This window comes from Drosophila elegans, unplaced genomic scaffold, assembly GCF_018152505.1.
Source record: "Drosophila elegans isolate 14027-0461.03 unplaced genomic scaffold, ASM1815250v1 contig_476, whole genome shotgun sequence".
Lineage (NCBI taxonomy): Eukaryota > Metazoa > Arthropoda > Insecta > Diptera > Drosophilidae > Drosophila > Drosophila elegans.
Genome location: NW_024545863.1, coordinates 24,859,026 through 24,871,806, shown reverse-complemented (window position 1 = coordinate 24,871,806; position 12,781 = coordinate 24,859,026). Strand labels below are relative to the sequence as shown.

The 12,781-nt window shown below is 40.3% G+C and overlaps 2 protein-coding genes across 8 annotated transcripts in view; one reads left to right on the top strand and one right to left on the bottom strand.

Moving 5' to 3' along the window:
* LOC108136854 (neuroligin 4-like) overlaps window positions 1-12,578 on the bottom strand; it is a 41,711-nt gene extending 29,133 nt beyond the window's left edge. For 3 of the 7 annotated variants that reach the window (XM_041709273.1, XM_017258289.1, XM_017258294.1), the window contains exons 1-9: window positions 12,283-12,571; window positions 10,909-11,307; window positions 6,190-6,614; window positions 5,642-5,859; window positions 5,017-5,166; window positions 4,423-4,856; window positions 3,556-3,939; window positions 631-1,064; window positions 73-191 (exon numbers count right to left, since the gene is read on the bottom strand). In XM_041709273.1, coding sequence (XP_041565207.1) covers window positions 73-191; window positions 631-1,064; window positions 3,556-3,939; window positions 4,423-4,856; window positions 5,017-5,166; window positions 5,642-5,859; window positions 6,190-6,440 — 1,990 coding nt within the window. In that variant the 5' untranslated portion in view covers window positions 6,441-6,614; window positions 10,909-11,307; window positions 12,283-12,571. Of the gene's footprint in view, window positions 1-72; window positions 192-630; window positions 1,065-3,555; window positions 3,940-4,422; window positions 4,857-5,016; window positions 5,167-5,641; window positions 5,860-6,189; window positions 6,615-10,908; window positions 11,308-12,282 lie in introns of all 7 variants that reach the window. The other 4 variants (XM_017258292.1, XM_017258291.1, XM_017258290.1 and 1 more) reach the window with 4 other exon arrangements.
* On the top strand, window positions 7,804-9,405 carry LOC108136856 (uncharacterized oxidoreductase YjmC). Its single transcript, XM_017258295.2, has one exon. It carries the CDS (start codon window positions 7,867-7,869, stop codon window positions 9,223-9,225), a length of 1,359 nt encoding a protein of 452 aa, XP_017113784.1. The 5' UTR covers window positions 7,804-7,866; the 3' UTR covers window positions 9,226-9,405.
* Window positions 12,579-12,781: the final 203 nt, after the last annotated feature.

Here is a 12,781-nt window from a genome sequence, read left to right as displayed (position 1 = left end):
AGATAGTGTTGAGCCATTCACACAAAAATAAAGGAAAATGCGATGAATATCTAAAGTTTTCTTTTCACTCACCTATTTCCAAATACTTTTGATGCAGCGGATCATAATTTTCCCAGGTAATGCTGCGAAAACGGTTGCGCTCCTTTGAAACAGGCAGCGACGAGTCCTGGCGATGATGTTCATTTGGATTGCTGGAAAAGCAAAGGAAGTGTTGAGAATGCACTGTTAACAAGTCGTTAAGCAAATTATTAAATAGATTTGTTTTAATATAAAATAAAATGTTTAGAAATTGAAGTGATTTGATTTCGGTCAGAAAAACAACAGAAGTACCAAAATATGCACTTCAAAATTAAATACTTGTATATGTATTAGAAGTTTTATATCAAATTTACTTATTTTAAAAGAGATTAACTTTTGTTTTTCTTCAGTGCCTAAGCAAACACGAAGCATAAAGTGCAACGCCAAAATATAGCACCTACAGATTTTAAGTGCATCGGTTTTGGTGACACATTTTCCTCCAGTGCAAAAGTTAGTAAGACGTTAAAGTGGGACTTAAAAGTGCCAAGCAGACACCAGGTGTCCTAAGTCCGTTCAGGAACACTTTCAGCACCCAAAGCTCCCTCAACTTACCCGGTGCGTGCAAAGTTGGTCCAGAAAATCATCACCGCCTCGGAAAGTGCCGTCTCCGATTTGGTGTAGTTCTGCGGAAAGTGACTGAAGCCATCGACCAGTGGCGCTCCGAAAATGTAGGGCAAGTCCTCCCCGTGCACGGTGCCCATCCTTTGGGGATAGTCGCCGTCCTTCGTCTGGTAATCGAACACATAGAAGTAGCAGCGACCGGAGGGCTGAGTGGAGCCAGCCGAAGTCGAGGCAGCTGCATTAGCACCCGCCGACCCAGCCGGCGAGGATGAGCTCACTGGCGGCGGGGAATTGGCCGCCAGGATGTCCCCTGCACGGACAATCGGAGCCACGAACTGGGCATCGGACAAGGCGGCCACTGCCGTGTCCCGTGTGTTGATCGGATGCTGCGAGGTGCGATCCCAATCCGTGTACTCGTTGACGATCTAGGGGTAGAAATATATATGAAAAAATATTTTCTTTTTTAAATATACTTGTAATTTGAAAACAGGTTTCAACTCTATGCCGAAGAGTCTAAAACTGCAGTCAAAGTCCTTATTTTGAAACCACATAAGTTATGTTTTGATACTTTCGTTGTATTAATTTAATACTCTTCTATATTATGTTATGTTATGTTATGTTATGTTGTACTCAATAGTTTACAATTCATGTAACAATAGTTTAGTTTATTTGAAAAATTTTTTTTGGGTGTAGTAAAAGTCTATAATCTCTTGAAACTATAAGAATTATTTAGAGTAAAGACCAGTTTATATTAATGAGTTGCTTACTTTTGTTTACTTTCAATTAATTCGAAATTTCAATTGCATCACCGAATTTTCCTATGTTTTATTGTTCATTCATTAAAATTTAAAATGCTACAGCGATTGTTCTTGCTTTCTTTTGGGAAGTATAAGGGAGCGAGGGGAATTTTAGATTTGCATTGGCTGCATGTGTGCCAAGTCAAATCCTGGCTGGATTACAAGCGGATTGCAACTGTTTGCTGTCCTTGTTTGCGGTGGCCATTCGCCACCGCGAAGCGAGCAGGATGAGAACTTGTTACCACCACATTGATTATTTCTACCCAGCATGTGTGCGAAAAATGAACGACCGCAAAATGCATCTGTAAAATCGATGTCATGCATAATTTAGGAACCCTATCATAAAAAAAGGCCAAAAAAAACAAAAAATAGAACAGAAACCGATTCTAACAATGGTGTGTGGAATACATTTACATGGTTATTTGATTTCCCGGGCACTGGATTTATTTTTTTGGAAAGCATTGATTTTTTCTACAATAAATTGGGTGACCATTTTAAGTGTTTTTACTTTATACTTTATTAAAAATATTTGATAAGTCATAATTAGCTTGTGGGTTTCGATTGAGGCCAGTTGAATGCCTACCAGTCAAGGTTGAACTGTGACCTATATAAGTTGAGCTTTATTAAGTATAAAGAGAGGGATTGCGTTGCGGTTATACAAAAGTATAATGAAGTAAAATAAATACGGACTTAAGCGCTATAATCGTAATATATGCCCTGGCAATTTACGACTTCTGGATATACGACTGTGTGTGTGTGTGTGTGAATATATCTGCCCATAAGAGCATTCACGTTGCGTGTGTTAATGCCTTGAATGGTGACCAAGGCTGAGGTACAGACAGAGGCACAGAGACAGCTGGGGATTCAGATGCAGATACAGCTACGGATTCTGATTTTGATTCTGATTCAGATACAGATTCAGTTTCAGTTCCAGTTTCAGACGTCGACTGGTGACGGTTGTCGTTGTATGCTTCTCTGTTTTCTCCGCTGCTGTTTGCTGTGATTTGGGTTAAGTGCTGCTTGTGCGCTTTTAAGTAGGTACATGTGTGTCTCTATATCTGTATATATGTGCACACGCGCATGTGTGTGGGTGTGTGTGTGAGTGTGTGTGTGCCTATGTCCTTGCACACATTTGCCAAATAAAGCGTGTTAATGTTTTGGCAGCAATGGCGTGTTAACTGCCTTCCATTTTGCTCGCTTGCACAAAACAAAAATAAAACGAAAAGACAGCCAGCGAGCATAAAATAAATATATACAACAGCCAAATGTAAAAAAATGTTAAAAAGTTGCAAATTCCCTGAAACATGAGACAGATACATGATACAGTGTGCATGTGTATCTGTTTGAGTGGCGAAATGCTACCCATACGCAATGTGAAATTATAATTACACTCGCACACACTCAGAACAGAAGCAACATTTTAATTGACTTTTTTCAGTTGCAGCCGTGGTTGCTGTTGGGCTTTGGCTCTAGAAGTGTTTGCTTTCAGCCAATTACCCTAGGGAAAGTATAAACTTTTCCACCACCTACTTTACGGGGCTTTTAATCATTTTAATGGATTTGAATTGTAGGGCACTTCGTTTGGTTTTAAAACTTGCAGTAAAAATCGAAGTCCTAATTAAAATAAAGAAAAACACATTTTTCTGTCTTTGGTATTTTAGTTTTAAATGTATTTGATTGCTTCTATATCTACCAAGCTTTTAACTTTATTGAAGATTTTCTTCACAACTCTATTATTTTTGGGAGTGTAAAATAGCCAGTGGGATTAAATTTGCATAAGCATCCATAAGTCAACGCTCAATTTGCATACAAAATTGAAAGCAAAAAGAAATGACAAGTAAAATAGATGATTCACTAGGGCGCAACATATTTCTTTCATCCGCGAACTGTCTGTAAAGTTTTCAAGCTTAAACTTTTCAAGTTACAAAGCAAACTTCAAGATAAAGACCATAATTAAGCTTTAACTGATGGCAAAAAACTATTAGACCACATCAAGTCATTTAAGGGGAAAGATAAATCTGATAGAAAAGACTTATTGCTCGAAGCGCAGACATCTCTTCCCCTCTAGCAGTAATATATATATATGTATATATGTTATATAAAAAATAATTGTACTCACCGTATAGAATATCTCGTTGAGGTGATAATTGTAGGCATTGCGAACGTAGGTGCGAATAATTTTATCTCGTCTCTCGCCCTCGAAACCATTTTGTATATCGTGCGCACTGAAGCGCCAAATCGATTCGCCCGTAACGACGCCAAACAGGACGTCATAGTGACCGCCCATGCTGGCCGCTCCCGCACCTCCGCCGCCGAAATATCCACCGCCGAACGCCGATCCGGAGCCACCGCCCCCGCCACCTCCGCCACCGCCACCCGGACCGCCCCCTCCGCCGGCGGACGACTGGAAGCCGGAGTCCGCTGACGAACGCCTCGAGTTGCGCGCCATTAAATCATCGATATCGAGATTGGAATGTCCGGGTCGTATGACAACGCCATCAACCTAAATTGAAATCGAGGAGGGAAAGGAATCGCAAGTAAATGACAGCAGTAGTGGTCCAGGCACGAAAAGAGGAGAGCGTAAGTAAGTAATAAAGTCCATTGAAGCGAGGGCGAACAAAAGGACCAAGTGCCACAAAAAGCGAAATCAATGGCTTTAAATGAGTTCTCTACGATGACTAAATCTTTTCTAAAATGGCATTAAATTTTTCCCAAGAAGTAAAGATTTTTGGTCAGGCAAAGAGCTGAGGGTTCATCATTCAACTCGATGATTGTCTTACATTTTGAATGAATACACTTTTAAAGCAATATAAAGTCACTTTTCAAATATATGAAATAAATATAAGCTTGGATTTTGATAACCAATGTAGAAATGATTTTAATTTTAAATGGATTATTATTTTTTAATTGTTACTTTCATTTATGTCTAATTTTTTTTTTAATAAATGAAGTGTTTTTAAGAAATGACTGATAATGAGTAACTCACCGATGGCCCGAAGGACGTGAGAAAATTGGGAGCCTGAATGTCGGCGGAGTAGAGGTCGTCGAGCGGCACATCCCTTAGACAGTCGACAATTTGCTCGTGATGTCGATTGATGTCCTCGGGAATAGTGCAGTTCACCTCCCTGGCCAACTTGATGGCGAACAGAACCGGATCTTCGACCAGGGCCCAGGATGAGTAGGCTGAACCGGACATTAGAATGGCCCGATGGAATAAACCCCGGACCATCGTGGTCGAGGTCATCAGGTAATTAATGCAGGCCGCCCCCGTTCCATGACCCGCCAAAGTCACCGAGTTGGGGTCTCCGCCGAACTTTTGGATATTCTGCTGGATCCAATGGAGGGCTGCCATTTGATCCATAAGCCCATAGTTGGCCACCCTCGCATGGGCATGCGGATTGGGATTGGCATTGAGGAAACCTGTCGAATAATTAAGATAAACATATTAATAAAAGTAAAAAATATAATAAATATAAAATATATATTTGGCATTATATTAGCAAAAACCATAAGTTTATCCAGAGATTGTCGTCTGTTCTTTTGTTTTAAGAATGTTAATATTGATAATTTTTTAGCCTACCTAGTATTCCCAATCGGTAGTTGAGGGTCACCACCACCACTTCTCCGTAGCTGGCCAGGACACTGCCATCGTAGGGATTTCCGCTGCTCCACTCGAAGGACTCGCCGTGTATGAACACCATCACAGGCAATTTCTTCTCATTGGCTCCGGCTGACATTACACAAAAAAGGAAAGGAAACTGTATCAGCCAGGGAAATCATGATACAAATGTATATTAGTTGTACATTTTTTTTTAACTTGTCATAACGCGTTTTTCCTTTTCAACACACCACCGCCAAGTGCCCGAAAGCGCTCATGACCCATTAAACGTTTCCGTTTGCGTGCAAAGCGGATTGCGCCAGCACTCCGGCGGAGGAATCGCTTCAGATTAGCGATTTCCCCGGATCCGGCTGCCCTGGGATTGTGAGCTTAGTGGGGTGGCACTTGCGATAAGATTTGCGCAGTGGTTACGTGAGCTCTCGGTTTTCTTTTGCGTAGAAATTATTGGCATTACGTGGCGTACGATTAATCTTAATTAATTGAATTTAAATGAGATTTATGTGAAGCTTTTTGCGCTTAATTTGTCGGCGGTCATTTTTCGTGGAATTCCAGCACAGCGTCTTAAAGTTCACTTCATTGTGCTTACCATTGACCGGCGAGAAGACATTTAGGTAAAGACAGTCCTCGGACTGGTTCTCCAGAAAGGGCAGCAGTCTCTTCAAGTATTCCAGGCGACCCTTGGGCATTTTCTCCAGCGCCGCCGTTTCGTTTTGAATGTTGGGCAGTCGCTGCGGACAAACTGGACTGTATTTATCCGATATGCGAATGCCGTCCCAAGGCGCTGGAGCTCTTGTGGGACTAAACCTAAATAGTAGAAATTGAAAGCTTGTTAGCTTGGCATATTTGATTTAGAAATAGTCCTATATGAAATAAATCTCTTAAACATATCAACTAGGTTGGGAAGATTTTTATACAAAAAAGTATATAAACACAAAAATTTGAATGAATGAAATTTAAAGTGTGAAAAGAGTTTCTTGTACTGTTGTTCAACACCATTTTACTTTAAATTTACTAAATATTAAACACTCAATAAGACATTTTAGTAATCATTGCCAAAAAAAAAAACGAAATAAACTTGATTAAAAATCTTAACCAATTTGTATATATACCATATTTGTTTGTATCCCTACTTACCGATTTTGTTGGGTGGGTGGCGTTGCATATGGCACTCCAAGGAAGACCTCCACGGATCGCAGGAAGCGAAAGCTGTCCAGCGGCAGGATGAGTCCGTGGAGTCGGCCGTAGCGCGTCTGGACGATGCGGTGACCCAGCCGGGCGCCCTTGTATATGTCCGCCGTGGAGGCCTCCGCACAGTCCATCCAGCCAATGAGGACGGTCGGAAGCAGCAGGATCCGCAGCAACAGCAGCAGCTGACTTTCCCCCATCGTGGCACAGTGGAGCTTCAAGTTATGCGACCTGACCGAGCTATTGTCAAACTGTCTTCACCTATTTCGATGTGGCTCTCGATTGACTTGTTTTCTTTCTTGTCATTTAGACTACCTGTGCTGATGGGCTGGGATGATAAGACGAGCTGCCAGCTGACTGGATTTCATCTTGATCTGAAAATAAGGGGAAAGAAACTTATTCTTGTTAGGTTTTTAAGTTAATTAAAGCGTTGCTAAAGTATGTTAAATTAAATCGAAGTTTAAAAGTTTGCTAACGTTAAATTAAAGAGCAGGTCTGATTTGGTAGTAATTTAAAAAATCAAATGCACCAGAAAAGATACGAGTCGGGTTTTTTCTTAAGAAAAAACGATTAATTTCAATAGTTGAAATGTTGAAATTTTAGCATACAATTTCCATATCGGAATTGACCTTTTATATATTTATTCAGAACAACAAGCCTGATGGATATGTCCAATTACCAATTGATTATTAAAATAACTTTTTTTTTGGATTATATATTCATTTCCCAGCTGTTGAAAGTTAACTAATTCAATTATCTTTTTTACCGATAGTCGTGAAAACAAATTGGTCGTTTAGTATCATGAATATGAATTGCACACCTAGAGTATTTATTTTCCATTTCAAACCTGACGTACAAAAACGGAGAGAATTTTATATGAGTGCTGTTTTATTTTTATGCGAACCAAGCTGGGCAAGTACACGAATAAACAAGGTCACCAGAACATTTTCCATATCCACATGAATGTGCATCTGGTACCCTCAAATGTATCTCTATCTGTGCATTCATCAGACTGTGTGGTGTGAGCCTCAAGGTTACTTTACACATTCTTAACTGTGCCATTGCAATTTGTGTGCGTTTTTTAAGCTTTTGCATTGCATTTGTTCTAGCTTTTTGGCATTACTCTACTTATTTCTGTGCAGATATCTCCTTGTTTCTGCGCTGACAATTCAAGTACGCACAGCAAGTGGTGGTTGTGTAAGTAGCTCATTTCAAAATTAACCCTTATTTGTAACAAAAAATATCTCTTTATATACATATATACAAGTATATGCGAAATGTTAGCTAACCGTTGGGAAAACAACGAGATGAATATCAAAGCAAACTAACTGCGGAGGGAATATGCTAAAAAAATGTATTTGTTCGAATGGTTATGCAGTAAATAGGGATATTGCTTTTTAACTTAACTTTGAAATGCTTTAGGCTGGGCTTATAATAAAACAAAAAGACTATCAGTTAACCCAGCATTTTATGTGTAAAAAACATAATATAAAAGGTAGTTTTGAGAAGGTATATAATGACTATATAGTCAACAACTAAGAATTGTAAGTTTTAGATTTGGAAACCCTATTTACCTCAGACAAATACTACAAACACTATAGAAACTTATCATTTCAAACTGATAAAATGAAGCTGGTGGTAAACTTTTTGGATGCCCTGCGAAAGGTGCGTCTCAAGTTGTCCATGGAAAACTTTGGCAGCACCAACCAGGCGGCAGTCAAGGACATGAAAAGTGTGTTTCAGTGGGTCAAAAAGTCAAAACAGGAGACCGAAGGCTCCGAGGCCCTGTGGCAGAATATCAAGAGGGTGTTGCTCATGTGCGGCGGCCAGAAGAAACCAGGCGGCGTTGAGGATGAGAAATGGATGCAGGACTCTTGTCGCTTGGTGGATGTCCTGGAGGCGCAGCGATTCGTTAGCCAGGTGTTCGCCGCCATGCAAGTGCCCAAACAGGCGGCCAGTGAAATGGCCGATGCCTTGATAGCCGCCGATTATATGGGCCAGCGTTCCATGGGCATCCATCGGTTGCCGGCGATTGCAGCTGATCTTCTCAATTGTACCGTTGCGGGGGATGCCACACCAGGAATCGTGTCCGAAAAGAAGGCCATTGCCTTGGTAGATGGCCATAATGCTCCTGGCCCCGTGGTGGCCAACTTTTGCATGGACCTGGCCCTGCAAAAGGCCAGGGAAGTGGGAATCGGTTGGGTTTCCGCTCGCGGCTCAAATTGCATTGGCTTCGCCTCTTGGTATGCCTGTCAAGCGTTGGAGCAGCGAATGATTGGTCTGTGCATGACCAACGCAGCTCCTACTCTGGTGCCCTCCGGAGGGATTGAGCCAATTTTGGGAGAAAACCCCATTGCCTGTGCCGCGTCCGGGGTTCATGAGCAATTTCTGGCCGATTTCGGCATGGCCGCCTGTTCGGTAGAGGAACTGGAGCTATCCTATTGCAACGGCTGGTCAAAGGAAGTGCCCAAATTAGTGGCTTTGGACAGGAATGGAAGGGAGACCACCTCAACGGAGGAGGCTTTGAGGGCTCAAAGAATACGAGCCTTTCAACCGGAACACAAGGGGTTTGGCATGGCTGCCATGGTGGACATTTTGTGTGGTGTGATGACAGGTGCTCGATATGCAAATCAAATTCAGCGACGTGGAGTCTATAGTAGGGAAAATGCTGCGGCGGATTTGGGCCAAGTTTACGTGGCCATCGATCCGATGCGTTTTTGTCCCTCTTTTGAGGACCGATTGGGCGATTTCCACCGGCTGTTGAGACAGGCGATGCCCACCAAGGTGGGAAAAACCGCGATGGTTCCGGGCGATAAGGAGATGCTGCACATGAAGATGGTCGACGAACAGGGCGGACTAACAATGTCACCCTGCACCCTGTGCGTTCTAGAGGAACTGGCCACAAAGTTCGGCATCGTTCCACTAAAGATGAATGGCAGTAAACCTAGTGAAGCAACAATTTCTGAGGATCTGCATGTGGCATAGCTAAATCTTGCTTGCAAAAAATATTAAAACTTAATGAATAAAATTTAACAAATTAAAAATATTTGTTATAAACCAGAAGTGAGGTAGCACAGAATAAAAAATGATGTGTTCAATATTTTTTTATCCTGTGCTTACAGTCTTTCTGGTTTAATGCGCAAATAGTTTGTTCAAGTGGCTTAATTTTCTTAATTATAAAATCAATGAAAAAGGATCAAATCAATCAGTAATGTGTACTAAGCTAATAAAAACTTACAAGGAAAAAACGTATAAATAAATTAAAATAAAATTATTATTAAAGAACATAAAGCGGATACATTTTCAACGCATTTGTATTTCTAGTAAAAAATCTAGTAGTTCAAGGAAATTTATAAGCCCTGATATGTGAAAGAAAACTGGAATTAAATAAATTTAAATTTAACTTAAAGCTCAGATTTCTTAAACTTACGAGAAATTAGAAAATATTAAAATAAAATAGAAAAGTAAATTAGATGAATACCTTTAACATTATATTAGATTTAAAATAGTACGATATCACCTAATAAGATATGTAAAAGTAAACCGAAATAAAATGAATTTATATTTAACTTTAAGCTCAGACTCCGATTTCTCCTTGGCGATATCAATTGATGCCAAAGTTCAAGAGAATAAATGACCAAAGTTCGTTAAGCAAATGTTCACCTTTAATATGGGAAGGAAAAGGAGAAAATTTCAAACAAAAAATTCCTTGCCCGTCGACTAATTATGGAGCGTTAAAATATTCAAAAGATCAAAACCAGCTCGTCTTTCTTCGTCTGCCGGCGTCTATTTGCGCACGGCAATAAAAAGGGGAAAAAATCAGCATAATTATTTTCGCTAATTTATGCACTCCCCGGAAACCGCAACTCGTACTTCCAGTCGCAAAAAGTAGGAGCCCAACAGCTGGGCCAACTAAAAATAGCAGCTCAGGTACTTGATTGGGCGATTGTGTGCGTGTCTGTCAGAACCAAGTATCCAAATCGATATGGAAGACGGCAAAGAACAGTCTAGAGTGGCGAAGAAATCTTCCCAATCATTGGCAGAATGATTAATATGATTTCCTTGCTCATCAGAGTCTGGCCGTGGGGGCGTATGAGTAATAAGCTGAAACTTTTTATGACAGCCCCAGGGTGGCAGAGTAAATTATGGCCACCACCCAGTTCTTATGATGTGCGTTGTCGTCGCTAGTCGATGGCCCTATTCTTATCCGTATTCCCAGTTTCCTTGGAACGCAACACCTGCGACCTATTGAGGTTCTGCGGTTGCTTTCACAGAACGCACGTGACTTCGGCGTCTTTGCTGCGACTTGGATTTAGATTCATGACATTGTAATCGCTTATTACCGCTGCCAATCGCTAGTGAAAGTGGGAAACAAGCTAAGTTAAGGGACCTGGTTTATATATAGACGCCTGACGTCTCGGTTTTCACTTTGAACTCATTTATCTTCATTGAATTGATTTTATTTTTGTTGACGCTGGGTAAATTAGGAAACAATGTGATTGATCTGAGCAGAGAACAGACTTCGCTGAACAAATTTTCTGGTGGGTAAATCATTCGATGATCTCCCAGGGCAAGTGGACACGATTATTTATTTTAGACATATCCTAGCTTTGCGAAATTGACAACTTAAGCTTATGGCAGTGCTGTTGTTCTTTCTGCTCGACTTACCTTCTGAAAGTCAATGATCTATATACACGCATCCATATATATAGCTGCTGCTTTTATGACTACTGGCAGTTTTATTGTTTGTTCTGCTGGCGAAAATAATCCTTGACTTCGACTCGGTCAGATGGGACAGTAGAAATTCCTTTTGCTTTAAGCTCGCGTATCCTTTTCTCCTTTATATGTTATTTCCTTTTTACTTCTTTCGTAGTTGGTCACACAATTGCACACTCACTCCCTTATTGATAAACACTATTGGGAAACCAATCATGTTGATATTTCATACATCGTGCACCGAAAAATATTTCATTTCATGTTTTAAAGTGCGTTTTAATTGCTTTCACTTTTCAAGGGATTTTGCTTTTATTTGCTTTTTTCGTCGTTTCCTTTCGGTTTCGTTAGATCCTTTGTTGGAAATTGAATCGTTTGATTTTTTTTTCTTAATTTTTTGTGGCAATTTCAAATTGCCAAGTTATTATTTTGTAAATAAATTTAACGTTTTGAACAAAGGATAATTCTCGGATTTCATTTTTTATAAGTTAATTACATATGAAAACGTATTTTACCCAAACAATTAAAATAAAATAAACCGCATTCAGCTCCCCTTATAAAAAACCCTACTATCTTTTAGATTGACTGCGATTTTTCAGGTAATAAATTCCCGAATTTTTAACATGAAAAACTCATTAAATGTCAATTAAAATGTATAAACTTGTTGGATTTCCACAATGCTTAAAAAAAAATGTTCCCCAAAGTAAATATTGAACGATGTTCTGTTTTTTATTAAAACTATTATTTATTCAAAGGTGTTAATGATTCAGAAGATAATATATTTAAAATATTAAACAACAACAATTAAACAAAATTGTAAATTGACGAAGATGAAAATATTTACAAATAAAATAGGCAAATTAAAAAGTCTTACTAAATTGTCGTCAAAAAGTAGTTGGAAATTAGGGTCTTGGCCTTAGCTTTTGATGACTTGAGCCGTCAACAATTGAAACTTTTGCTTGCCTACTCTGAGGGGTTACGGCGTCGTTGGCTTTTGCTTGGCATAATTATTCCATCCACGACGATTACATTTACAAGAGCCTAATTGCATGCAAGTCGTGCAGCGAAGGGACAAATAAAAGCCATGCAACGTTGTTACCCCGAAATAAAAACACTCGAGCGTCAATGACCGTTAAGTGGAATGTGCACGATGTGGCTGGAGCATTATAGTGCTTCAGGAATTTCGTTTTTATTTTCGAAACTGCTTGGGCGCCTGCCCTACGCAACAAAAATTTTGTGTGAGACGAGAAAAAGCGTAAAATAAATAAAGATGGAGAAATGCCACAAGACAGCAGGCAAAGATGAAGATGGCGCGGCTCTACAACGTACTCTTATGCCTTGGCATACATTTACATTTCACGCACACACAGGACGTAGATGTGTTTGTCGATTCTCTTTAATTTCGCATAGATAAAAGGACAACTTCTGCCTAAAACACATTTTCAATTGCCCACTTTTACAGCTTGCGATGATACACTAACACACAGCCGCAATCCGGCACATCAGCACACCAACACACACACGCAGCGCGAGGAGATGAGAGAAAAGGACCAAGTACCGTTGCCACGTGCAAATTTCCGGCTCCGCGACGATTTTAGTTGTGTCCACGACGAACGAGTGTATTCCAACGATTGAAGATGTCCTTCGTTGGTGGCCAGGCTTCAGGCCTCCTCGGCAATGTGGGTTAAGCTCCAAGAGAAATTCGCTATTCTCTCTCGCCGGAGAGAGAAAGAGTGCCCTGGAAGTGGAACGCATTCAAAGCTCTCTCTCTCTCTCTCTCTCTCTCTCTATTTCTCTCGCTTAAATCAAATCAGCTGTTTGCTCCACC

Coding starts and splice junctions, on each gene's coding strand:
- LOC108136856 (XM_017258295.2), top strand. CDS start 7,867: ATGAAGCTGGTGGTAAACTTTTTGGATGCCCTGCGAAAGGTGCGTCTC.